The sequence below is a fragment of the Mus musculus genome, chromosome 1, assembly GCF_000001635.26.
Source record: "Mus musculus strain C57BL/6J chromosome 1, GRCm38.p6 C57BL/6J".
Taxonomy (NCBI): Eukaryota; Metazoa; Chordata; class Mammalia; order Rodentia; family Muridae; genus Mus; species Mus musculus.
In genome coordinates this window covers 9,898,305-9,922,433 of record NC_000067.6, presented here as the reverse complement: position 1 = coordinate 9,922,433, position 24,129 = coordinate 9,898,305, and the positions used below count along the sequence as shown (strand labels likewise).

General features: G+C 40.0%; 2 protein-coding genes and 1 pseudogene across 7 annotated transcripts in view; all 3 read right to left on the bottom strand.

Annotated features, from left to right (window-relative positions):
* The window catches only part of Mcmdc2 (minichromosome maintenance domain containing 2), a 37,450-nt gene extending 21,173 nt beyond the window's left edge, over positions 1 to 16,277 (bottom strand). The window contains exons 1-9 of one of the 4 annotated variants that reach the window (XM_011238376.2): positions 12,875 to 16,268; positions 10,622 to 10,759; positions 10,394 to 10,524; positions 10,261 to 10,320; positions 6,765 to 6,960; positions 5,996 to 6,118; positions 5,780 to 5,884; positions 3,289 to 3,414; positions 1,762 to 1,999 (exon numbers count right to left, since the gene is read on the bottom strand). In XM_011238376.2, the coding sequence (XP_011236678.1) occupies positions 1,762 to 1,999; positions 3,289 to 3,414; positions 5,780 to 5,884; positions 5,996 to 6,118; positions 6,765 to 6,960; positions 10,261 to 10,320; positions 10,394 to 10,524; positions 10,622 to 10,715 (1,073 nt within the window). In that variant the 5' untranslated portion in view covers positions 10,716 to 10,759; positions 12,875 to 16,268. Of the gene's footprint in view, positions 1 to 1,257; positions 1,607 to 1,761; positions 2,000 to 3,288; positions 3,415 to 5,779; positions 5,885 to 5,995; positions 6,119 to 6,764; positions 6,961 to 10,260; positions 10,321 to 10,393; positions 10,525 to 10,621 lie in introns of those variants that run through there. The other 3 variants (NM_177722.3, XM_017320486.2, XR_001784301.1) reach the window with 3 other exon arrangements.
* Sgk3 (serum/glucocorticoid regulated kinase 3) overlaps positions 19,864 to 24,129 on the bottom strand; it is a 104,441-nt gene continuing 100,175 nt past the window's right edge. For all 3 annotated transcript variants that reach the window (NM_133220.2, NM_177547.3, NM_001037759.1), the window contains one exon: positions 19,864 to 23,714. In NM_133220.2, the coding sequence (NP_573483.1) occupies positions 23,544 to 23,714 (171 nt within the window). In that variant the 3' untranslated portion in view covers positions 19,864 to 23,543. The remainder of the gene's footprint in view (positions 23,715 to 24,129) is intronic.
* On the bottom strand, positions 19,876 to 20,490 carry Gm2352 (predicted gene 2352; annotated as a pseudogene).

Genomic DNA, 24,129 nt, shown 5'->3' with positions numbered 1-24,129 from the left:
AAACATCAACTTTCACTACATAACACCATATAGACACTCTCTCAAGGGCCAGCTGGACAGCTAATCTCTCAGTGGGTAAGGACACTTGCCCAGCAACTTGGGTCCAATCCCTGGAACACATGTAAAGGTACAAAGAGACAATCAACACCACCAACGTGCCCTCTGACCCCCGTGTGTGCTCTGTGGCATGCGCACTCCACCACAACATGGACACACTGGGAAAAGACTCAACAAACAAACAAACAAACAAAAAAACCCAAAGTATATTTCTAGAAAGAAAACAAAGAATTTTCACAACTTTCATGTAGGCAAAAATTTCTTAACTGAACCCAGAAAACATGAAACAAGAGGAAATAACAAACCGGAAACAGAAATCCTCTAAATCGAAGTGACACAAATGTTATACAAGAGTGTTTACAGGGTATGTAGCTCAGCTGTAGAGGCTTTGTCTAGCATATACCAAGTCCTAGTATTGATCCCTATCACCAAAATGTTAAAACAGAGCAGTTTATTTATAATACTCAAAACATGCAAAACCATCATCGGGAGAAGAACAACAACATAAACCCAGCAGAGGAGGCAGAGGCAGGCGAGTCTCTGAGTTCAAGGCCAGCCTGACCTACAAAGTGAGAGCTCCAGGCCAGCCAGGGATACAGAGAACCCTGTCTCAGGAACAGGAAAGGGAAGGGAAGCCAACAACAGGAAAGTTAGTTATGGTGATAAGTGGAAGAAAGACTGCGGTAAGTTTTCAGAGTGAGTGTGTGCTGGGCATTGCCCTTTCACATAGACAGTAGCCGCCTGGGAAAGGGAGCCTCAGCTGAGGAGCTGCCTCCGTCAGATTGGTCTGTGGGCATGTCTGGCAAACATTCTCTTGATTAATGATTGATGTGGGAGGGTCCAGCCATTGTGGCCTGTGTCACTCTGTGGGTCCTGGGATGTACATGGAAGGCAGCTGAGCCAGACACAGAGAGCAAGTCAGATATCAGTGGTCGTTTTTGGTTCTGCTGTCAGTTTCTGGATTAGGTTCCTCCCTGAGCTCCTACCCTTGTCTCTCAGTGATGGAGCGTAACATGTAAGCTGAAATAACCCCTTTCTCCCAGTGAAGTGCTTCCGGGCCTGGTGTTTATCACAGAAATGTAAAGCAAATTAGAAAAATTTGTCAAAAACTTCTAGGTTTTTTTTTTTTTTTTTTTTTTTTTAATAATAATGACATTTGTCTCCATGGGGTTGGAGAGATGGCTCAGAGGTTAAGAGCACTGGTTGCTTTTCCAAAGGTTCTAGTTCAGTTCCCAGCAACCATATGGTACTCACACCCATCTATAATGGAACCCAATACCTTTTCTGGTGTGCAGGAATACATGCAGACAAAGCACTCATATATATAAAATATATAAACAAACCTTAAAAATAGTAGTGACAAGATCTGGTTATTTCGCTATATATAAATTTTATCTAAGACCAAAAGTTCCAAATTCTAAGCCAAGTGGTGGTGGTGCATGCCTTAAGTCTTAGCATTCAGGGGTCAGAAGCTGGCAGATCTTTGAGTTTGAGGCCAGCCTGTTCTACAGAGCTAGTTCCAGGACAGCCAGAGCTTCATAGTGAGACCCTGTAAAAACAAGTTTTCAACTTTATTAACACTAATCTATTTAAATGCTTTAGTATTCAGATGCATTTTATATAATCATAGTAATATTAGGAGGAAGAATTTATACAATTTTGTGAGCAATATAAAATCTGAAAACGTCATGGCAAACACCTTACCTGTCTACAAGCAGAGTGTCACTGGTTATAACTAAAATATCCAAGCAGTCTTCTCGTTCCCTGTTGCAGTCTCTTGTCTGTACTAGACTCATCAACAAACAAAGTTTGAGCAAATTGTAAGTCCCAGGAGCAACAATCTGTGATGCAAAGACATTGGCCAGCATTGCTGTGAATTTCCAGCACGAGCTCGAAGTCAAGGAGAGGAGACGCCTAAAGTTGTCACTAATTCCTAAAGGAACTGAAAGAAAATAAAGAGGACAGGTATTGGATTCCTTTATTCAAAATAATTTCAAAATAAATTTTATGATATTACGATTGGTGACAATGCTTGTCCATCGTTTCTTACCCCAGTTCCCTCACACCCCCACATGAATGAGTTGTGAGCTGAAAGCCAATCATCTGTTCTCCTCTGCAGTTATGTGTGAGGCAGCAGGGTGAGGCTCCTATCAGGAAGTACCCAGGGTGCTGTGGTTGAAGGATTGTATTTTCCTACTCTGAAATAACTGCGCTGTGCCACACTGTAATAGTCTAAATGTTCTCCACCCTGATTCTATCCAGCTCCTAAGAAAGGTGAATGTTAGAGGAGAAGCTGTGTGTGATAGCTCTGCTAGCCCCTGGGCAGCGCTCACGGCACAGATCTCTAGGAAGGCCTATCGTAGTCTAACACTTGAATCCTAGAGTTCAACATAAGAAAGCAGACTTTCCACCTGCATATAAGCTGTGTTCTGAAAACAAACAAGTAAATCATGAAGTACTTCACAATACATAAAAATGGTCACCAAACTGTTCGTTTATGTTGCTTGCTTTCTTCAACAGTTTCCTTCTTTTGAAAAGTCTTTCCAAGATAAGCTGAAGTATCTAGAATTCACTTGCATTTAATTTCAAGTTGGGCTGGATGGTGGTGGTACATGAGACAGAGGAAGAGGCAGGCTATTCTATGTGAATTGGAGGCCAGACTGGTATACAGAGCAAGTTCTAGGATAGCCAGGGCTACAACACAGAGAAACCCTGTCTCATAAGACCATTAAAAAAAAAAAAAAAAAAAAAAAAAAAAAAAAAGGTAAATTCAAGTTCGGTTTCTATTAATGCAGATTCTAAACTTCCCACTCTATTCAGATATAACCAGCTTTCCAGTCTTTCTATTTAGCTATCAAAGCAAGTGAAAAGAATAGGACTTCTCTCCATTTTGTAGTTACATAATGCTAAATTATGATGAAGCTGTCCAGGGACACTGCTGGTAAGAAAGGTGGTATTTGCTGGGCAGTGATGGCGCACACCTTTAATCTCAGCACTTGGGAGGTAGAGGCAGTCGGATTTCTGAGTTCGAGGCCAGCCTGGTCTACAGAGTGAGTTCCAGGACAGCCAGGGCTACACAGAGTAAGCCCTACACCATGCCAGTTAGGAGTAGACAGCCTGGCCTTCTGCTTCACTATGTTTCTATTGCTTAGGAGAGGGCCTCGCACAAAGGCAAACAACAGTTTGCTAAATGGATGACTTACATATGTTAAAATACATGGTTTTTCTTACCTTTTGCTGTGTGGGGAGTGATATTATTTGCTTCTACACAGAGAGCAGTTTGTGAAGTTTTGACACAGACTGGAATTCCAATAATTTTATATTCATTTCCTATTTTCATCTTATTCACTAGTTCATCTATGTTTATTAAACACAAAAGAAAATAGCATTCACTAAATGAAATTGCATATCATATCTGGTTCAAAGATCTGAAACAAGTGACAACTCAGTAGTTGAGTTAGTAGTGAAGTGTTTACCGTTATTTAATACAGTATCCGTGGGGGCTGGAGAGATGGCTCAGAGGTTAAGAGCACCGACTGCTCTTCCAAAGGTCCTGGTTTCAAATCCCAGCAACCACATGGTGGCTCACAACCATCTGTGATGAGATCTGATGCCCTCTTCTGGTGTGTCTAAAGACAGCTACAGTGTACTTACATATAAAAATAAATAAATCTTTGGGCTGCAGTGAGCAGGGCCGGAGCCAGCAGAGGTCCTGAGTCAATTCCCAGCAACCACGTGATGGCTCATAACCATCTGTACAGCTACAGGGTACTCATATACATTAAATAAATAAGTAAATCTTTTTAAAAATTACAGTATCCATATGCAATGGCACCAATAATGGAAACCAAGGCCATTATATTGCTAACATATGTTGCTATTTATAGGCAAGTTAGCTTCAAGAGGCATGTGGAATAGCAACTAGGATAATTAAATATTCACCTATAATGCTGTCAAGAGGAAAAATACCATTCTATATAAGACAGAACATATTTCAATTAAATGCTAAAGAATGCTAATAAACATCATGTAAGTCACATTATTTATCTAGAAAATTAAGTAATTTTAAAAGATACCATTCACTCTGTACACTACAAACTGGATATTCCCACCTGTACCTTATTCATGGACAACCAAGAGAGCAAGCAATCTCTGTGGGGCCAATCATTGTAAGAGGAAAAACTGAATGCACATCTAGTCCAAAGCACCCTTTCATGCTAGGCCATGTTCTTCTCACACATGCAGACTGGGCTAAGCCTTTAATCTCCATTAAGTGTGTATGTGTGCTGTATGTATGGTGTATGTGTGTGCATGTTGGCTGTGAGAGTACAACTTTCAGGAATCAGTTCTCTTCTTTGACCATGTGGGTTACAGTAATCAACTCAGGCTGTCAGGCTTGGCAGCAAGCATTTTTACCTGACAGCACATCTTATTAGCCCTCCAAGTTTATTTTTAAAGTCTAATTAAGGGCTTAGAAAGAGGCTCAATAAGCACAGTACCTGCCATGCTCTTTACTGAGCTCTGCCTAGTTTCCTCATGCCCACATGAGATGCTGAGCATGGCAGATGACACCTGTGACCTCAGTGCTAAGTGGTGTGGGGGGACAGGCCAGTCCTTGGAGCTCGGGGGACAGCAAGCCTAGCCTGACGGATAAGCACCACGCTCATGCTGTGATAGAGACCTTGTCTTAAAAACAGGGCTGAGAGAGATCTATAAGACACTCAATATTGACCTCTGTACATGCACACAGGGACAAGTACATATATTACACACACACACACACACACACACACACACACACACACACACACACACACAGAGAGAGACACACAGACACCCTCTTCATGTCCCTTGCCTCTCCTCTCTCACCTCAATACAAGCACTGAGTCTCAAGACAAACAGTGAAACAGCACAACACTTAAAGGTTGTAGAATTACAGCAGCCATCTCTCTAAGTGAATACTTTTATTATTTTTTAAAATTATTTATTTTATGCATGTGAGTACACTGTTGCTATCTTCAGACACACCAGAAGAGGACATCGGATCTCATTACGGATGGTTGTGAGGCACCACGTGGTTGCTGGGAATTGACTCAGGACCTCTGAAAGAGCCGCCAGTGCTCTTAACTGCTGAGCCATCTCTCTAGCCCCTAAGTGAATACTTTTAATTTCTCAAATTTCAGTCCACAGGAAAAGGCAAACGTGCATTGTTGCCACAGCTCTAGCTTCTTTCTTAGGCGCCTGATTCTGTAAGTGATGCCCCACTCCATGGCAGGCACTTGTCTCCTTGTTCTTACCCATCAGTTCTCCACACTCACACAGTCAGTCTCATCTTTAACAGACACTTACTCTGTGCAGCAAAATCCCCAAATCTCTTCTTCATCATGTTCATATACTAATTATTTTTTTATATTGGGCCTCACTGTGTAAATCTGGATGGCCTTGATCTTACAGAGTGCCTCTAATGCCGGGATGAAGCATGTACTATCACACCCAGCCTGTATGCTAATATTAACAAACTACAACATACAACACACACACACACACACACACACACACACACACACAAGAGAGAAAGAGAGTGAGAGAGAGAGAGAGAATAATGTGATATCATTACTATAAATGGCAATTCCAGATAAAGATAACTTTTTGTACTTAAGCTGTCAGTATACTTTACAATATGTTAGCAATTTGTTTCAAATTCAAACAGAACTTTACATACCTCTTAGGAAAATACCAAGTGATTGAAACCTAAATGGCTGGTTTTTAGAGTCTCCTTGAAAAGCATGAAACATTTTTGTGGTGATTATTTCAACTATCTGTTTATCTTAAGGTAAAGAACAAAAAATGTTAATAGAATCCATATTCAGATTAAGTCTCCTATTAAAATACAAGAGACTATTTGAAAGTTATCACAAAATGTAAATGCATTTTTTACCACCAAGTACTCTAAATTTTCTGTCTTCTTGAAGTGAAGATGAACAGAGACTGCATAAAAAGTCATTTCTTACTGTTGCAGATTCTGTAGCTCCAGGCACATGGACTCTCACATACTGAAATCCTGAAAGAAAACAGCACTGAGCTCAGCCTCTCTCAGATTGGCTATTTTTCAATCATTTACTATTATCAGTTAGTGTGTATTGCTTGCCTTGTTTGTTTGTTTGTTTGTTTGTACAGGTATCACTGTGTAGCCCAGGCTAGCTTTGAACCCTCCATCCTCCTGCTTCAGCTTCCCAAGTGTTGGCAACATGACTGTTTCCTCTCAGGCACTATGCTAAGGCATTGGTGACATGGATACTTAAATACACAATTTCTGTATGTGGCGTCATTAACAGAGAGCTCAGAGAGGAGAGAGGAAGCTTCATCCAGCTCAACCAGCCTTGAGAATCAATGGAGAAGTGGCTGGCTAGGTTAGATCCAGCCTTGAGAATCAATGGAGAAGCGGCTGGCCAGGTTAGATCTTAAGCAAAGAGGAAACTGCATGAGCAAACAGATCTCATTTCGTTCTGTCTCATTTGATATGTCCTTTTCCAGGACAACACCAACACTTATGAATCTGTGGAGTGCAGCGAAGATCGTTTCAAGATTATGCACAGTAGACTAATAAATGTTAGGAGACACTAATAAATGCTTGATTAGCCACCAATTGTAAATATGGTTGGAGATGAAAACAGCTTGATTTTTTAATTTCCCATTTGAACACTGACCTTTTGAAAGAGGACACACTCCATCTGAACACAAGAACCTTGCACCTTGAGTGTACTTGGTTATAGTTGTCATTGCAATCACAATTCCTTGCATCATATAAAATCTCTGAGATGCATAATTAAGTGGAAACTCACAAAGATCAAGAGTATAGCTTGGCAGGGCTGGTAAATGTGTTAACTTCAGCACAATATTGATCTGAGAAGAACACAAAAAACACATTAGTAAAAGTTGCAATCCAATTTGACTTGCCTTTTTATATAGTATGAATACTATATATAGTAAGAATATAATATATTATTGTTGCTATGAACCAAATATTAAGCCAGAGAAAAACATAAAATCCTATAACATCTTAATCAAAAATACCACAATGAGATCCTTAAAAAATTACACATTTTATGAATCACACTAAACACCAATGTGAACCCCAATAGCATTGGACACTTAAGTGCTCAAACTGTAATCTCAAAATATCAATTGACATATAAAGGAATCAGAGCTCTTGAGGGGGAAAGTAATGATTCCAAATCTGGGACTGAAAATATAGGAGATGGCACTGGGGCATCTAATTGTTTTAAAAGATATACTTGGGCTGGTGAGATGGCTCAGTGGGCAAGAGCACCCGACTGCTCTTCCGAAGGTCCTGAGTTCAAATCCCAGCAACCACATGGTGGCTCACAACCATCCGTAACGTGATCTGACTCCCTCTTCTGGAGTGTCTGAGGACAGCTACAGTGTACTTACATATAATAAATAAATATTTAAAAAAAGATATACTTATTACATCACAGCATGCAACACATGTGAAGGTTAGAAGACAAACTGTGAGGATCAGTTCTCTCCTTCTACCATGTGGGTGTAAGGGATCAAATTAAAGCAGTCAGGCATGGAAGCAAGTGCCTTCCCTGCAGATACGGTGAAGCGCTCATGCAATTCTCTTGTAAATAAATAAATAAATAAATAAATAAATAATGGGCATCATTACAGGTTACTACCCATTTTCAAGTTATTACCCTTCAAAGCCTTAAAAGGAAAATAATCAAATATTTATCCCACATTTCCCAAACAAATTGTATTTTAGAGTAACCAAATAAATAATGATAAATAATAATTTATTTTTATTTTCATTTATGAATGTTAGAGATTAAAATCAGAGCCTTGCCCATGCTAGGCAAATGCTCTCCTACCCAGCTATATCCCCAGATGAGACAATTTATTTTATAGAGTAATTTCTGATAAATCAGAGAGGGTGGCAAAATGAGAAAAATACGAAATTATAACTGCTAATGAAATGATAGACTGTAGGTATTCTAAAACCATCACGTGAAAGTTGATATGAAACTGTATAATTAATGTAAGGATCAGAACAATAGCAACTGCCATCACAATGGCACCATTATATCCCTTATGATTTTGAATGTATAATATGTAGCATTATATAATGTGTTGTTAAAATGAGTTGAATCTAGACCTAAGCCTCCAGAGTCAAGTCGTATTTTAGACATACAGGATACAGAAAAATAACATGTTATCATAAGAAAGTATTTAGATGGATGCAGAGGCATAATATCTTACAGGATAATTAACCAGTTTTTTTTTAAATCAATGATATAAAAAAGGAAGGGGCTAGCACCATACTGGAGAACTGGAGAAGCCTCAGCGAACAATACAGAAGAACTACTGCTTTGGCTCTCTCTCTCTCTCTCTCTCTCTCTCTCTCTCTCTCTCTCTCTCTCTCTAAGATAGGCTCTAGTGTAGCCCAGGCTTGCTTCAAATTCTCTGTGTAGCTGAAGATAACCTTAAACCTTCCTGTTTCTGCCTCCTAAGTGATGGGATTATAGGGCATGCACTACCTCATGCAGGTCTTGGTCCTGGCTCGAGGGAAAACCCCCCAAAAAGTTTAAAAATATTGAAAAAATTAAAATATGGACTGGATATTAAATGATATCAAGAAAATACCACTGGTTTGTAAATGATGATATTGTGATTATATAAGAACACAACAGTTTTTAGAAGTTGATCCTGACTGAAGGAATGACCATCCAGAGACTGTCCCACTTGGGGATCTATCCCATTAACCCACCCAGACACTATTGTGGATACCAACAAGAGCTTGCTGACAGAAGCCTGATAAAGCTGTCTCCTGAGAGGCTCTGCCAGTGCCTGACAAATACAGAAGTGAATGCTCACAGCCATCCATTGGATGGAGCACAGGGTCCCCAATGAAGGAGCTAGAGAAAGTACCCAAGGAGCTGAAGGAGTTTGCAGCCCCATAGGAGGAACAACAATATGAACTAACCAGTACTCCTAGAGCTCCCTCGGACTAAACCACCAATCAAAGAAAACACATGGTGGGACTCATGGCTCTAGCTGCATATGTAGCAAAGGATGGCCTAGTTGGTCATCAGTGGAAGGAGAAGCCCTTGGTCCTGTGAAGGTTCTATGCCCCAGTATAGGGGAATGCCAGGGCCAGGAAGCCGGGAGTGGGTGGGTTGAGGAGCAGGGGGAGGGGAGAGAGGATAGGGAATTTTCAGAGGGGAAACTAGGAAAGGGGATAACATTTGAAATGTAAATAAAGAAAATATATATTTAAAAAAAGAGAGGGGGCTGGAGAGATGGCTCAGCGGTTAAGAGCAATGACTGCACTTCCGAAGGTCCTGAGTTCAAATCCCAGCAACCACATGGTGGCTCACAACCATCTGTAATAAGATCTGATGCCCTCTTCTGATGTGTCTAAAGACAGCTACAGTGTACTTACATATAAAGAAAAAAAAAAGATGTGAAGTATATATGGGGTAAGATAACAGAGCATCTGGGATTTGCTTTAAAATATTCCAGATAAATATAGATGATGCATATACATTGCATCACTGAGCTTGAATGATAGATATATGGAAGTCAATTGTATAAAATCTTTACTTTTGGATACTTTTGAAATGGTTATTATAAAAGCATTTATTCTTAAAAGTGATAATATGGGCAAAAATGAAACATTAAGGTGTTTATGTTAATGCTGGCTGTCAATTTGGATTCAGTAGCACATTGGAATTAATACAGTACCCTGGTAAATGTGTTGTTGGGGGTGTTTTCAGAGATGATTAACCATGGGAGGCTCATCTACCCTGAACACTGACAGCTATGGGAGGCAGACCTGTATCCCTCCTCCTTTAGTTTCTGTCAGATATGTTGATACAGCATTGGAGCTCTGACTGGCGACCTCACCTGAGTTCTATCCCCTGAGCCCATGTGGTGGAAGAGGAAAACATAGAGGCAACCATTGTCCTCTGTAGGCTCTGGTGGAATAAGCATGACCACCCCTCAAATAAAAACGGTAAGTGTAAAAAGAAAAAAATCTGACTTAGAAAATAGTAAATTGGACTTTGTAAAATGTATTCTACTCTTTAATTTTTAACTTATTACTGTGAAAACAGTATTGTATGTTATTTTGAAAATTTGTACTTCAGTATTGAAAACTTAAAGTTAATTAAAACTTACTTGAGTTTCAGTCTGTAACTGTCCAATTAATGAGAGAGTCTTAACAGCAACAAAGCAGACCTGTGATTTCAAACAAGCAAACACATTACCAAGATTTCCGTGTGATGTGGAAATCATTTCTTCTTTAACTTACTGATTGAAAAACTCGAGCAGCTTTTAAGGGATGGTGTAAAATGTGATTTCCAAGGTCAGCATCTAATTCAACAACGTCACAGGGGTCTATTAGAATACTGAACCGATAGACAGCATAACTCTGCTTTGAATCTGTGAAGATATAAGTGTGAATAACAGGATGATTGTGTGCACACTTGTCTGAGGGTTCCTGACTGACACACCATTGCTCACCCCCTCACTGACATACCATTGTAGGACTTGCAGTCGTCTATAAACTTTTGGAGGCCTCCACTTCTGTCAAGATAGACAAGGGCTGCCTCTTTCATCTGAAGAGTCTCCATTTTCTCCTTGTTGGTAATCTCTATTATTAGAACATTAACCACAGCTGGTGGTAAAGATTAAAGTGATGAGACTCATATAAAGAATGAGGAACAAAATAAAGTTTACTTTTGAAGACCACTAAGAAAACTTACAAATCATTAAAACATAAAATTGACCCTGTCTCGAAAAACCAAAAATAAATAAATAGATAAATAAATAAAATAAACAACAACAACAAAACCATAAAATTGAGGATGCAACTAATTGAAAGAGAAACCTAGCCATTGATTGAACCCAGGGTCATGTACCAGTGAGTCACACCTCCATCCCCATATCACACTTTAATCACACTTAGCAGGATGCTCAAAATGTCTCTCTAGGGCAGGCACTCCTAAAAATGCAACCTGAAACTAATAATTTTAAATGATGATAGTCCCGATGTAAGCATAGGCTGAAGGATGAAAGTCATATAAACTGTCTCATCAATCCAGTTTGGGATAGCAAGATGGCTCATTGGATAAAGAAGCCAAGTCTCATGAGTGAGTTTGACCCCTGGGACCCACATAGTGGAAGAAGAAATCAACTTCACCAAGTTGTCCTTTGATTGCCCCACCTCCCTGCTCGCTGCTCTCGGACACACACACACACACACACACACACACACAAAGAAAAAAGTAAATGTGGTCCTATGAGCACTAAATTGAAAAACCTGAGAAATGGTTCTTGGCCCAGCATTTGTTGGGGATATTGGTTGACCTCTCTTGCCTCAATATCTTTAGCTGACAAAGACAAAGGTATTAAACAATTAAGCCCTCTTTCCATTTTAAATCTTTGCCAGTGTCAAACATAGAACATTATACTGTAGAGGTGGAGAGGGGAATATAAAATGTTCACTTGAGCAGAAAATATTAGAAACAAGATATGTCATGCGATCATTGTGATATTGTTAGGAATGGTATGATTAAGATTGGACCCTGTGTTTAAGAAATCCAACTTAGAGAGGCCAGAAATAATGACTAACACATTATTGAAACATTATCAAATATTATTATCTATAATTTATTGGCTAGCTCACTTTCCTTAGGCACCAGTAATGCAAAGATGAGCAAAACACAGTGTCTATACTTTAAAGAGCAAAGCGTGTAAATCAGCTATGCGAACAACTGTATGATAACTTGTAATAGGAATATGAACAGGTTAGTGGCCACAGAACATGATAAGTGAAAAGCTTCATAAATTTGGGCTCATTATCATGTATTTTTCTACTGCTTTGGACTCTTGGTTGATGACAGAAGGTAACAAGGAAGCCATGCATTCCACTTCAAAGGGATAAAGTGAGTTTATTTTTGTGTGGCTCTAAGTACAATAATGCTATTCTAGCTTGCTTGACCAGCATGCACAAGGCTGGGCTCAATCCCAGCACCACCTAAATAAATAAATAAATACATACATACATACATACATACATACATACATTTTGGTTTTAGTAGGTGAATATTTCTATAATGGGAGAGTTTTCCAAAGATACCGGCTAACACCCCCATTAGGAGTCATATATCACTGATTTTATCCACCCAGTACCTATAGTTCAGGATACTTTGCACAGAAAAGTAAGTGGCTACCCTTTTGTTATTATATCGGGGTCAAAATTAATAATTTTGAAGGTTGACATTGTTATAATATCAGCTTTTTGCTAGGTATGCTCATGGACACATTTAATGCCAATGATCAGGAAGCAGAGGCACCCAGGTCCCTGAAGTCTAGGCTAGCCTGGTCTGCAGATGGAGGATAGCCATTGAATCTGTGTCTCAAAACCAAACCACCACCACCACCAAGAACAAAAACAGGTTTCTGAAGTTGGATGACATTGAGTGAAATGGTTGTGTAAATTTAGAATAAGTTTTTGAAGTGCAAAATAATTATATAAGGAAAGAGAAGTTTACAAAGTTTTTGAAAACAGAATCGTCCTTTTTTTTTAAAAAAAATATATTTTGGAAATTAGCTCCTTCATGTTGCCTGTGTGAAGAATGCTTTGAAACTAAACAGCCAATTATCAGTTTTCAACTAGTGTTGTATTTCTAAGAGATGGATGGACCAGCCCAGGGTATTTGAAACAAAACGGAATGGAGGAGATAATTCTAGAATTTTAAAGACTCTAATTCTGGGCTTCATGACCAACCTGTACCACACAGAGAGGAAAAAATTCAGTCGAGGCCAGGTCATGGTTGCAGACATTCAGTAGGTTGGGCAGACTGAGTTCAAAGTTAGTCTCTAGCAGATAGGTGGTAGCACACAGCCTTGATCCCAGCACTCAGGAGGCAGAGGCAGGGATATCGCTGTGAGCTCCATGATGGGAAGGGCTCTGCAAAGAAACCAAGTCTCGAAAAGCAAAACAAAACAAAACAAAACGGTAGTCTTTGTAGCCGTGGGCTACATAATGAGCTCTAGGGTAGTCTGAGTTGCATAACAAAGCCCTGTCTAGAAATCAAGGTTTGTTATGTCCAAGGCTGGGCTTCATCACAGCACCGCCAAACAAGTGAATTTTCATTTATCAGGTGCGTGTGCCGCAGACTCTTGAAAGTCAGCTAGGCAGGAAAGGACACAAGAAGTTGAGTCTGGAGTTCAGGGCCTTCAAAAGATGGGCATAGAGCCCAACTGTCTGCCCAAAATTGTCATGCTGGGCAGAAGTGGCACGCGCCACTCAGCAGGCAGAGAGGCAGGAGCATCTCTGGGTTTGAGGTCAGCCTGGTCTACAGAGCAAGTTCCAGGACGGACATACGGACTGACAGACAGACAGTCTTGGGGATGAACGCATTTGCAAGTAGGGGATTATGAGGAGAAAAGGACACAGAACAGGCCACCGGAATAATCCAAGTTTTCCCTTCTGTCAGCGCTGAGGGAACCCTGAGGAGATGCGGAGACCAAGGCCCAAACACCTCAGGACTCAGCCACTAGAGAGAACCCGCTTGGCTCGCCGGCCCTGCAGCTCCTCAGGAGACTCCAGTGCCTTCGACCTGGCTATGTTGCCACCTCTGGAATAAGACTCACCTGCACTGCAGGACCCGCGTGGGCTACAGAGGGCCTCCTGCGCACGCGCACTCTCCCAACTGTCGGGCGCGCGCGGGGTCTGCCGGGACCGCAGCCCTTCTGTCACCAGGGCAACCAGTCTCACCTATATAGTGCTGTTTGCTCCCGCAAGGCAAAGAGATGGAGATTCTTTTGCTTTTGCTGTTATCTAATCCAAGACAATATCTGTATGAAAAAAATTTCAATTTCTGCTGGTGGAAATGCGAAATAGCGTCGTAAACTTCGGAAACTGTGGTAGCCTCTCAAACGGCTAATTCCAAGAGAATTGAAAATATGCATCCACAGAAAATCTTGTATATGTAAATTCATACTATTACTCAAAATTGCCCCGAAGTGAATGTCTTGACTTCCAACTAGCGTCAAACAGCTGTGGTATAGCAACACAAAACAACACTATATTCCCTTGAATTAAAAAGAGAATTAAGGGATAGCACAATACTATGGCTTTTGAGTGCACTGTGCAAGAGGAAAGGCACAAAGTCATATGTTGTATGTTGCCATTCATGTATGAAATAGGATAGGCAAACATGAATACAAATTTATGATTACCTAGGGCTTGGTAAAGCAGTGAAAAGTGATTGATAATGAGTAGGGGACTTCCCCCCTAAAATGTAGTAAAATACACATAACAAAATGTACCATTTTAGCCATTCTTGAGTGGAAGCTGAATGTCATAGAACTGTAACACTGTTTCCAGTACATAATTATCTTCCCCTAACTTTGTACCATTTAGTGATTCCCTAAGTTCCTGGCAATAACCATTCTGTCTTTAAAATTAGCTACTCCAGAACTCATAAATGGAACAAATACAGCATTTATTGTCTTGTGCCTTTTATTCTACTTCATAAAATGTCCTTAAGGCTCATCCATGTTGTAGGATGTTAGAATGGTCTTCATTTGTAGTATTCCATTCCATGGATTCTTTTCTTGGTGCTGGGAACTGACACTGAACCTCCAGGCCCTATCGGTTGTTTGTGAGGTAATGGAGATATCCTAAAGTTGAATAAATTCTGAAGAAAGTCTGTCATTTGTTGATTTTGAGACAGGGTCTTTCTACTATAACCCAGGATAGCCTTACATATACCTTGTAGTCCAGGCTGGCTGTGAACTCAGTTCATAGCATAGGCAAGTCTTCAATTCACAATTTTGCCTCAGCTTTCAAGTATATTTAGGTACTTATAGGTACATTTCACTATATCAGGCATTTTAAAATGGATGAATTCTATAGTATAAGAATTAAAGATCATAGAAGCTTTACCAAACAACAAAAGCACTAAAATTTGGACTAGCTCAAGTGTACTACTTGGCAAAGTAGGCCTTCTTCCTCTTCAGGGGTAAAGGTTTCAGTTAAGAAATACTATGTAACATATTGCCCCACAGCTGTAGCCACATGTACCAGCACGTTTTCCCTTTTGCATTTTTGTGTTGACTCTGGTTGTTTGCTGACTTAGTAAACATGACAACACGGCCTTTTGACACTTTGATTCCAAATTTGAAGGACAGTTTTTGTTGTTGATGTTTAAATCTAAGTGAAAAGCAAAGCAATTAAAGTCATGACTCCAGCAGTCAATGACAGCTGACACATGCACAATGTGTCACATGTCATATCACAATGTGACACATGCACAGCTCACACACTGACAATACAGGGCTTGCACCCACTGCTGCTTTCATGTCACTAGGAATCACAACAGTCATTATACATTATTTTGTATTCTTATGGCCCCTGTGGAAGGGCCTGGGTAGTGATCCATCTTGACTGTTAAGTGGATGGGATTTGAAGTCACCAGGGAAACATGAATCTTCGTGGATCTGTGAGAACTTTCCCAGAGAGGCTTAAGAAGGGGAGATCTGCCCTAAATGTGGTGCAGCACCCTGTGGACGGAGATCTTGGACTCACAAGAGGGAACTCATGAAATATCAGCTTTTATCTTTGATTCCTGACTGAAGACCCAATGTAACCAACTGCTTGGCACTTTGGCCACTATAGTTGTAGCATGCTCGTCTCCTGCCAGAACGGACCGTTCCCTCAAACTGAGCAAATCCAAAGTCACTCTTAAGTTGCTTCTGTTTGCTATGTGTTACACGATGGACAAGAGCCATGGGCAGCCTGGGATTTTCCCAATCTCCCATTCCAACACACACTGAAAACTCTCACCACCAGTTTTGACTAGGGAGTGCATGTGTGCTATAATTCTGGATAGTGAGACAGACCCCAAGGAATGAAGTCTGCTGTGGAGCTTCTCAAGTAGGGAAATTAAGGATCTTTTCTCTCCTTTGCTTAGATATTCTCATACCTGAATGCAACTCCTCAGAATGTCACAGGCATCTCTGTCCACAAAAGAATTAATCAGAAGATGAAAGTAGGTGAGGAAAGACTCTAGGGGAGGACATATAGGACCAAAAGAGGTGGAGGTCTGAGGGAACTGCCAGGAATGAACTTCCAATACCCCTTCACCATATACCAGAACCCCAGAGACACCAGGCTGCAGAGACCAATGGTTTCTACTTGCCGCCCCCCCCCCCCCCCCCCCCGGCATCATGTGGAACCTGCTGGAGCCAGAGGGATCTGGAAATGTCACATTGCAACTGGGTATAACAGAGTGGCCAGTTCACTTTGTAAGTATTTTTTCTTACTTTATTTTGATTTCCTCTTTTCCACATAAGGATCACAATGGCTGTGCTTGTGTATCAGTTGTTTCAGGATTAGTCTTCAGTCAGGTCTTAGTCTTCAGCCATATACACACCCCTTGTTTTCTTTCTCTCATGGTTACCCATTCCCTTAATTGTAACTTTCCATAAATTTAACACTATCTAAATCTGTGGACCCTAATGCACCCCAACTCTCCCTTCCCAGTTATTTTGTTTGAATGATTTTCCCAATCAGATTAGTACTTAACCTTTTTTCTTATGCACCCTACTTCTCTTTCACTTTCTTTTTTTTTTTTAAGATTTATTTATTTACTATATGTAAGTACATGGTAGCTGTCTTCAGACACTCCAGAAGAAGAGGGCATCAGATCTTATTACAGATGGTTGTGAGCTACCATGTGGTTGCTGGGATTTGAACTCAGAACCTTCAGAGGAGCAGTCAGTGCTCTTAACCACTGAGCCATCTCTCCAGCCCTCTCTTTCACTTTTAATCTTAGTAACTATAGTTTGAGTCTACTACATAGCATCCTTGTTTATCTTCCAACAGTTACTGAAGTCAAGGGGCCATTGCTATTGACTAGTTTGACACTGTACAGTGGTAATAAAAGACACCCATGACTGTTCTCCCGGTTAATATTCCACTCAGGGAATAACACAGAGCTTATATCTGGTATTTTGAGCACCTGGACTAAGAAATTATTTTCTGAACTCAATTATACCATATTTAATTCCTACCTGATCATCAAAAATACTCAACCTGGGGGATAGAGAGATGATGAAGCTCTTTCAGAGAACACAGGGTTGGTTTGTAGCACCCATATGATGGGTCACAACTACCTGAAACTCCAGTTCCATAGATGTGATGCCTTCTGTAGGCTACTGCACGTATGTGGTAGGACATTCACTCACTTAGGCTCACAAATACACATAAATAAATCCTATGCCATCTAGTGAGAAGAGTTAGATGAAGTCCCAGAGAACTCAAAATACAGTTCTAAGTATGTTCAAAGACACAGAATGAAATAAGGAAGACAAGGGATAATATGAAAGGAGAATTAAACAAAGAGAAACTTACCTGAAATGCTGGAAAAAAAACACATAGGATGTCTCAGCAAAAGAACAGATCAAAGAGAGGACAGTATATCTGAGCTTGAAGACAAGATGGAGGAAACAGAACAATCCAACAAAGACAGAGATAAAATAATAAAAAGGTTCCAATGAGAATCTCAAGATATATGTGATACCGGAAAGACTAAATCTGTGGTTATAAGCATAAAAAAAGAATCACCTCAATCTAAAGGCACAAAAAACATTTTCAAGACAACTGAAATCATCATTAGAGAAAAGAAAAAAGCCAATCCAAATAGAGGAGGCACTTAGGACTCCTAAATAACGGTATTAACAGCCTCCCCTCAGTACGTGAAAACTAAAACCCCAAGTAAAAAGAACGAGTATATACAATGTACCAAGAGAAATGTTAAGCCTGTAATAGATAAAGGTAGGCCCATCAGAATAACAGCAGATTATTCATGAACTTTTAAGAACCAGGAGGGCCTGGACAGATGCTGCGGCGGCAGTAGGTGCATGTATGTGGACACTACTTGGTTGTCATCTGGCAGTCCTGTCTGGTGAGATCTGGAATGTTTAGGAAGCACAGCCCTGCTGGAGGAAATGCATCATTGGGTGTGAGCTTTGAGGTCTACAGCCTTGCTCTCCTGGCAGCTCCCTCTCTGCTGTGTGCAACTGAAAATGTGGCCAGCCATCTTCCCATTCCTACGTTCCACACTGCTATGGACCCTCTCTCTGGAATGGTGAGACAAAATAAATTCTTCTGTAAGGTGCCTTGGCTCACAGTCTTCTGTTAGAGAAACAGAAAAGTAACCGATTCAGCAAAGTTCTTTCTCACAGAAGTAGGCTAAAGGGACTATGTCCACTAAGCCAGCTCAGCAGAATATACATCAAATCTTACTGACCAAAGAGAAAAATGTGCACCTCTGTAGCCTCAGGGTGGGGGAGGGGGAGCCATGCTAGAATAATAGTTAAGCAAAAGAAGAGGAAAAATACCAAGCACTACAAAATCAACAACATGTTAGGGATCAATATACAGCCCTTAATAATAACTGAACACTAACAGTCTCAATCAAAAGACATTCATGGATTGGATCAAAATGTAAAGATCATGTATTTGTTCTATTAGCTGGACTCAGTGGGTTATTTTTAAAAAGACATGAAGCTGGGAGAGGAACATATCTGTTGTGGGGCAAGTTTGGGGTGGGAGGAGACCAGGGTGAGGTACAGATAAGGCAAAATACATTGTATACATGTATGAAATTCTCCAAGAATAAATATAAATGTATAAAGTCTCGGTAGTGGGTGAAATCATCTAGCTACTGTACCATCCATCAAAATGTACCTCAGATTCTTCTTCCCCTGGACTTGAGATAAATGTTCTCAATTAAGATTACCAACCAGGGCTAGAGAGATGGCTCAGTGGCTAAGAGCCTTTGCTGCTCTTCTCGAGGACCAGAGCTCAGCATCCAGCATCCATGTCAGGTGGTTTACAAGCACCTACATCTCCAGCCTCAGGAGACTGGAGTCTTCTCTTCTCTGATGACATCTGCATACATGTGGTGTACACACACACACACACACACACACACACACACACACACACACACACACGGCATTGAACCCAGGGCCTCAGGGATATTAGGCAGTCCACCACCAAGCCATGCTGTGACATGTGGGTGTCACAGGAGAACCTGTGGGTGTCACGTCTCTTTCATCATGGAAGTCCTGGGTGTTAAACTCAGCTCATCAGATTTGGTGGCAATGTGACTGGTAAATCATCCTGCCAGCCTATAAGCTTTAAATTTTGAATGATTCATGCCTACCACTGGATCACAGAAAAACCTAACACAGCAAGGCTTTTTTTTTTTTTTTTTTTTTTTTTTTTACTATGTAAAAAGAACTGAAAAACTCCAGAGGAGACTGCAGCTGGCTGGCTGTGTGGTGTGACAGTACTGTGTAACTCAGCCTTCTGCGCTCCACGAGTTAACTATTAAAACAGAACAGGGAGTTGATACTTCATTGTACTTTCCCACAAATATTTAACCAAAACTAAAGTAGCACCTATCTTTATCATTAACTGCTCAAAGTATAGTAGGTGTGAGAAACCATGAACCCATGAAATACATTCCTACAAAAGAGAATTTATGATAAAAATTGAGATGTTACTTTTGAATACAGGATTTATAAAATCATCAAGTGTGTCTGGTTCATTGAGTGAGCAGGTTTAACATTTTTATTGTAGCTAAACACATGTAAAAACTATCTACCTTTTACGTGGGAGATTCTTTGACCACTTAACTGTTATAGAATGGCATGTGTACCAACAATTTATTCTCCACTGCTGCAACTTTGGTTAAATTTTCTTTTTCTTTAGATACTATGTGCTTTTAATAGCTCATCTCTGGGAACATTTCATAATCAAGATTAAGTTAACAGGCTAGCATTTAAAAATGTAGACTTTAATAAGTGTACAGGTCAGCTTGTGGGGCAGCTGAGCAAGATACACAACGTAGGAGATACAAGTGACCACCTGGGGTTTCTATACTTCATTCTGCTTACAGAATATTTATTAAGGTTGTTTAATGTATGACTTTTCATTTGACTTTGTGGAAGTCCTTTATTGCAAAGCTAATTCTTCTGTCTGGTGACAAGCAGCAGCCACATGATCACTCTGGACCCCCACGCTGGATAAATTCCATTTCCTGTTGAGTTACAGGATTTCTTCTGTATTTCTGAGGTAATGATTTTTATCATTTCTGCAGTGTCTGGGGGCCCCTGGTGCATCAGTAAATCTGGGGACATACTTCCTTTAGAATGCTGTGAAACGACAGAGGAGTGGGAGGGGAGCGCAGACCCCAGAGCTTCGGAGACTCTGAGTTTAGGTTTGTCTCTTCTGTTAGGGAGCGTGTGGCTTCACTACCTGCACGACCCTGGTGGCAGAAGCCATCTTGCTGCCCATTGTGACTCCCTAGCAGGGGCAGCTTCTGATTAAATTTTCAAAACGTGTATCTGAACACAGCACAGCATTTTTTTTTCTTTCTCAGTTCATTTACTGTGTGAAAAACTAGACATTTAAGAACCAAAGAATGTAGCCGGGCAGTGGTGGCGCACGCCTTTAATCCCAGCACTTGGGAGGCAGAGGCAGACAGATTTCTGAGTTCGAGGCCAGCATGGTCTACAGAGTGAGTTCCAGGACAGTCGGGGCTATACAGAGAAACCCTGTCTCGGAAAGCAAACAAACAAAAAAATACAAAAAAAGTTTCCAAAAATTACATTTGTGTATGAGGGTGCCCACAGTGGTCAGAGGACAATTTATGGATGCTGGTTCTCTTCTACTATGTGGGTCTCAGGGATTGAACTCTGGTAATCAGCGTTGGTGGCAAGTGTCCTGGTGAGCCATCGTGCCCATCCTGAAAGATGATTTGTATGTAGGCCCGACCACACACTAAGATGTGTTTAAAAGATTGCAAATGAACAGTGACACAAGTTGCCATACTAAAAATGTGAAATAAACACAACAGATCTTTAACTGGAATTCTATCACTGAAGCTGAGAACAATTTTTCCTAGTATCAATTGAGTACATATGGAAAGTAGCAAAGAGCCCAAATACTTGAAAAAAATGTGCTTACTTTCCTTTTGTGTGTATATGTGAGTCTCTGCATGTATGTGCACCATGTGCTTGCTGGAACCACAGGCTGTGTGTGCCACGAGGTGGTTACTGGAGATAGCCCCGGAGGAAACTAAAAGCCTCTTCTACCACCTTACCAGGCTCCAGCAGGAAACCCCAGCTCTAAAGAGGCTCTTCCTAAAAAACAAACCTCTACTCACCCTGTAGTCTGTGACAAAGCAAGGAAGTAACTATTACCTTTAGAGGTCAATGGCTAAAAAAACGACTTCAACAAGTTGTAAATAACAAGCCGTAATCCTAGGTTGAGGACGCTATGGTAAGAAGATCCGGCGTTTGAAGCCAGGCTGGGCCACATTGAGAGGTATCTCTAAAACCAAAACCAACAGGCAGAGAGCTGACTTCCTAAACAACCTTGGAGATTATTTTGGTAGTTAGCATGAAATAGTCCAACTGTTCAAAAGGCATATATTTAATAAAAGACTTAACAGTTTAGGAGAAAAATTAAACTTGAAAATTAGAATTTTTTCCCAACCCATATATTTGTCAGTATAAAATAACTTGGTAATTCATTCTACTTAAGTATTTTCACAAAGTTGTATACCTTTTTCCCACACAAAAATAACTCATTTGAGTAGTTACTACTATAACCATTACTAATTAAATTTAAAATAACAATAGAAATTAGATGTCGATCATTAATCTTTTCCTAATTTTATGTGATCCAAGAAACAACAAAAATCTAAAATGTGTTCTTAAAAATACAATATTGCACTTTAATTTTTGGCAATTTAATTAAGGGATATTAGAATAAAAATCATGTATGTACAATTTTTGTCTTGATTTATAATCAACAAGTAACTCTGTATTAAAGTAGAGCAGTACCCTGGATCAAATTATAGTACAGTGTAGACGTAACATCTCACCTGTGAGGGAGGTCCAGTGTACTGCATGCATTCAAAGACTACCTGTCAAACTGAAGCACGGTCTAGTCCCATTCTGCTGAACATATTTAAGCCAAAAGGTATGGACGAGAAATACTTCTCATTTGTCAAGGTAACACGTACAAGGGATGTTTGCTTTTAGTGCAGCTAATAAGCTCATGCTAGTGTCCCCTAAAGGACCTGGGAAACTGTCCTCCAGGAACTGGAGTCCCAAGAAGCACCCTTTCAAAATAGCTTCTCTGTGCCTAACACATTTTACCATTATGAACACAGGAATTAACTGACACGTAATTTCACAGTTTTCTGGACGATTTCTAAGACACATAAAGACACCAAGAGACATGTGTGTACTTCAGAGAAAAGGAGAACTCTTATTAGCATTCATGAGGCCTTGTGCATGTCTGATCCCTGGCACTACAAAATGAGTAATACTGAATATGTCACTGCTAACTTATTGTTACCTTCTGTTAGAATGTGTAGGTGACACACATTCACACCAACCCAGACTTGCCATTTTATTATTTAATTCACAACTAGGTAAACATTATAGAAGGCTACTTTTTTCTGTCATTTTAAAAACACAATCAATTAGGAAGGCAGTTTTGAAATAGCTATTTGCAAAACCAGACACCAAGGTTTAGACCTGCTCAACAATACACTAACCCTTCAAAGAGTCAAAGGAACATAAATAGAAAACATTTGTAATATAAATATGTGACAGAGACATTATGGTGGGTACCACCTTAAAAAAACATCTGGTAGCATTTTATTACACTTCTCAGTTCGTTAGGAATTCTAAAAAATTCTGGCCATTAAATATTTTCTTTTCCTCTAGAGAAAAAAATGGTGCATGGATGGGGACTGAGCATTTCAAAGCAAATGCCTGCCTTTTCCTTGTCTTCTGGGGCTGCAGGTGAGTGGCTGCAGTCGTCCACTAGCAGCCAGTGTGCTTCATCTGCCCTTGCATTTTAATCCTACTAAGCAAATAGTGATTTATCATGGGAAGATAGGGTTTCATCATAAACCATCCTGTACCATCATAAACCAACCTGCATAGTTCTGCTATGATAAAAAAGTCATAGAATTATAAAGATAGTAATACATCTTATCTTAACTGTAACAGACTAGTAAAAGTCTACCTTGGATGTGTTAGTGTAAACTTAACAGGAAAAAAAAAACAGTCAATAGCAAAAAGTTATTTTTAAAAATAGGTTAATGCTAAGAATAGCTTCAAATTTTTGTTTAAAAATAAGCTTAATAAACAAGAATACAAATTTCAGTTCAAAACTTAGCTCTTTGAAATGCCCTATTTCTTGCATACAGCAGAAAATACGTATTTCTTAGTTTTCACTATTACATATAAAAATGAGGCACTGTTATACATAGTTGAATATATTCACGCAAATAGGTGTTTCCATTTCTTCTGCAAGCTAGAGGTTGTTCATTGGTTTCTGAATGTCAAAGTGTTCACAAAAATAAGTCTTCCGAAGGAGGGGCGTAAGAAAAACCAACAAATGCATCATCTGCCTCCAGAACACTGGCATTCACGATGGAATAGTCAGAAGACACACACACTGAATAGGGAACCGTTTCTTCAGTGAAGACGGCATCAAAGTTTCTGATATCATCTGGTCCAGCCTAAAACATCAAAAGCACAAAATCATTCACCTTACCTTCCTTTCATTAACTCAGTCCATTATTCATTTTTCATTAACGTAGTTCATCAAAGTGTCTTTATGACTTTGCATATTTCCCCCCGGCAAGTTTAGATTTCCCCTACGTTATTATTCTGTTCCTCCTTTATTATCATGGTGAGATTTGTTTTTTTACTGCTAAGTAGGAAGAGTAGTGATGGTAAGGGAAAGGAAGAGCAGCATAGTAGAGTTGCATATGCATATACATATGCATATACATACATACCTTCTCCTCTATACATCACCATCCCTATGTGCCAAAGCAAGGCTTAGCGAGAGCTCCAGGAAAGTATTTTACTTTGAGCCCGACTGTTCACTTCCTCAAGTTTAGATGGGTAAAGCTTTCTTATGGAGCAGTG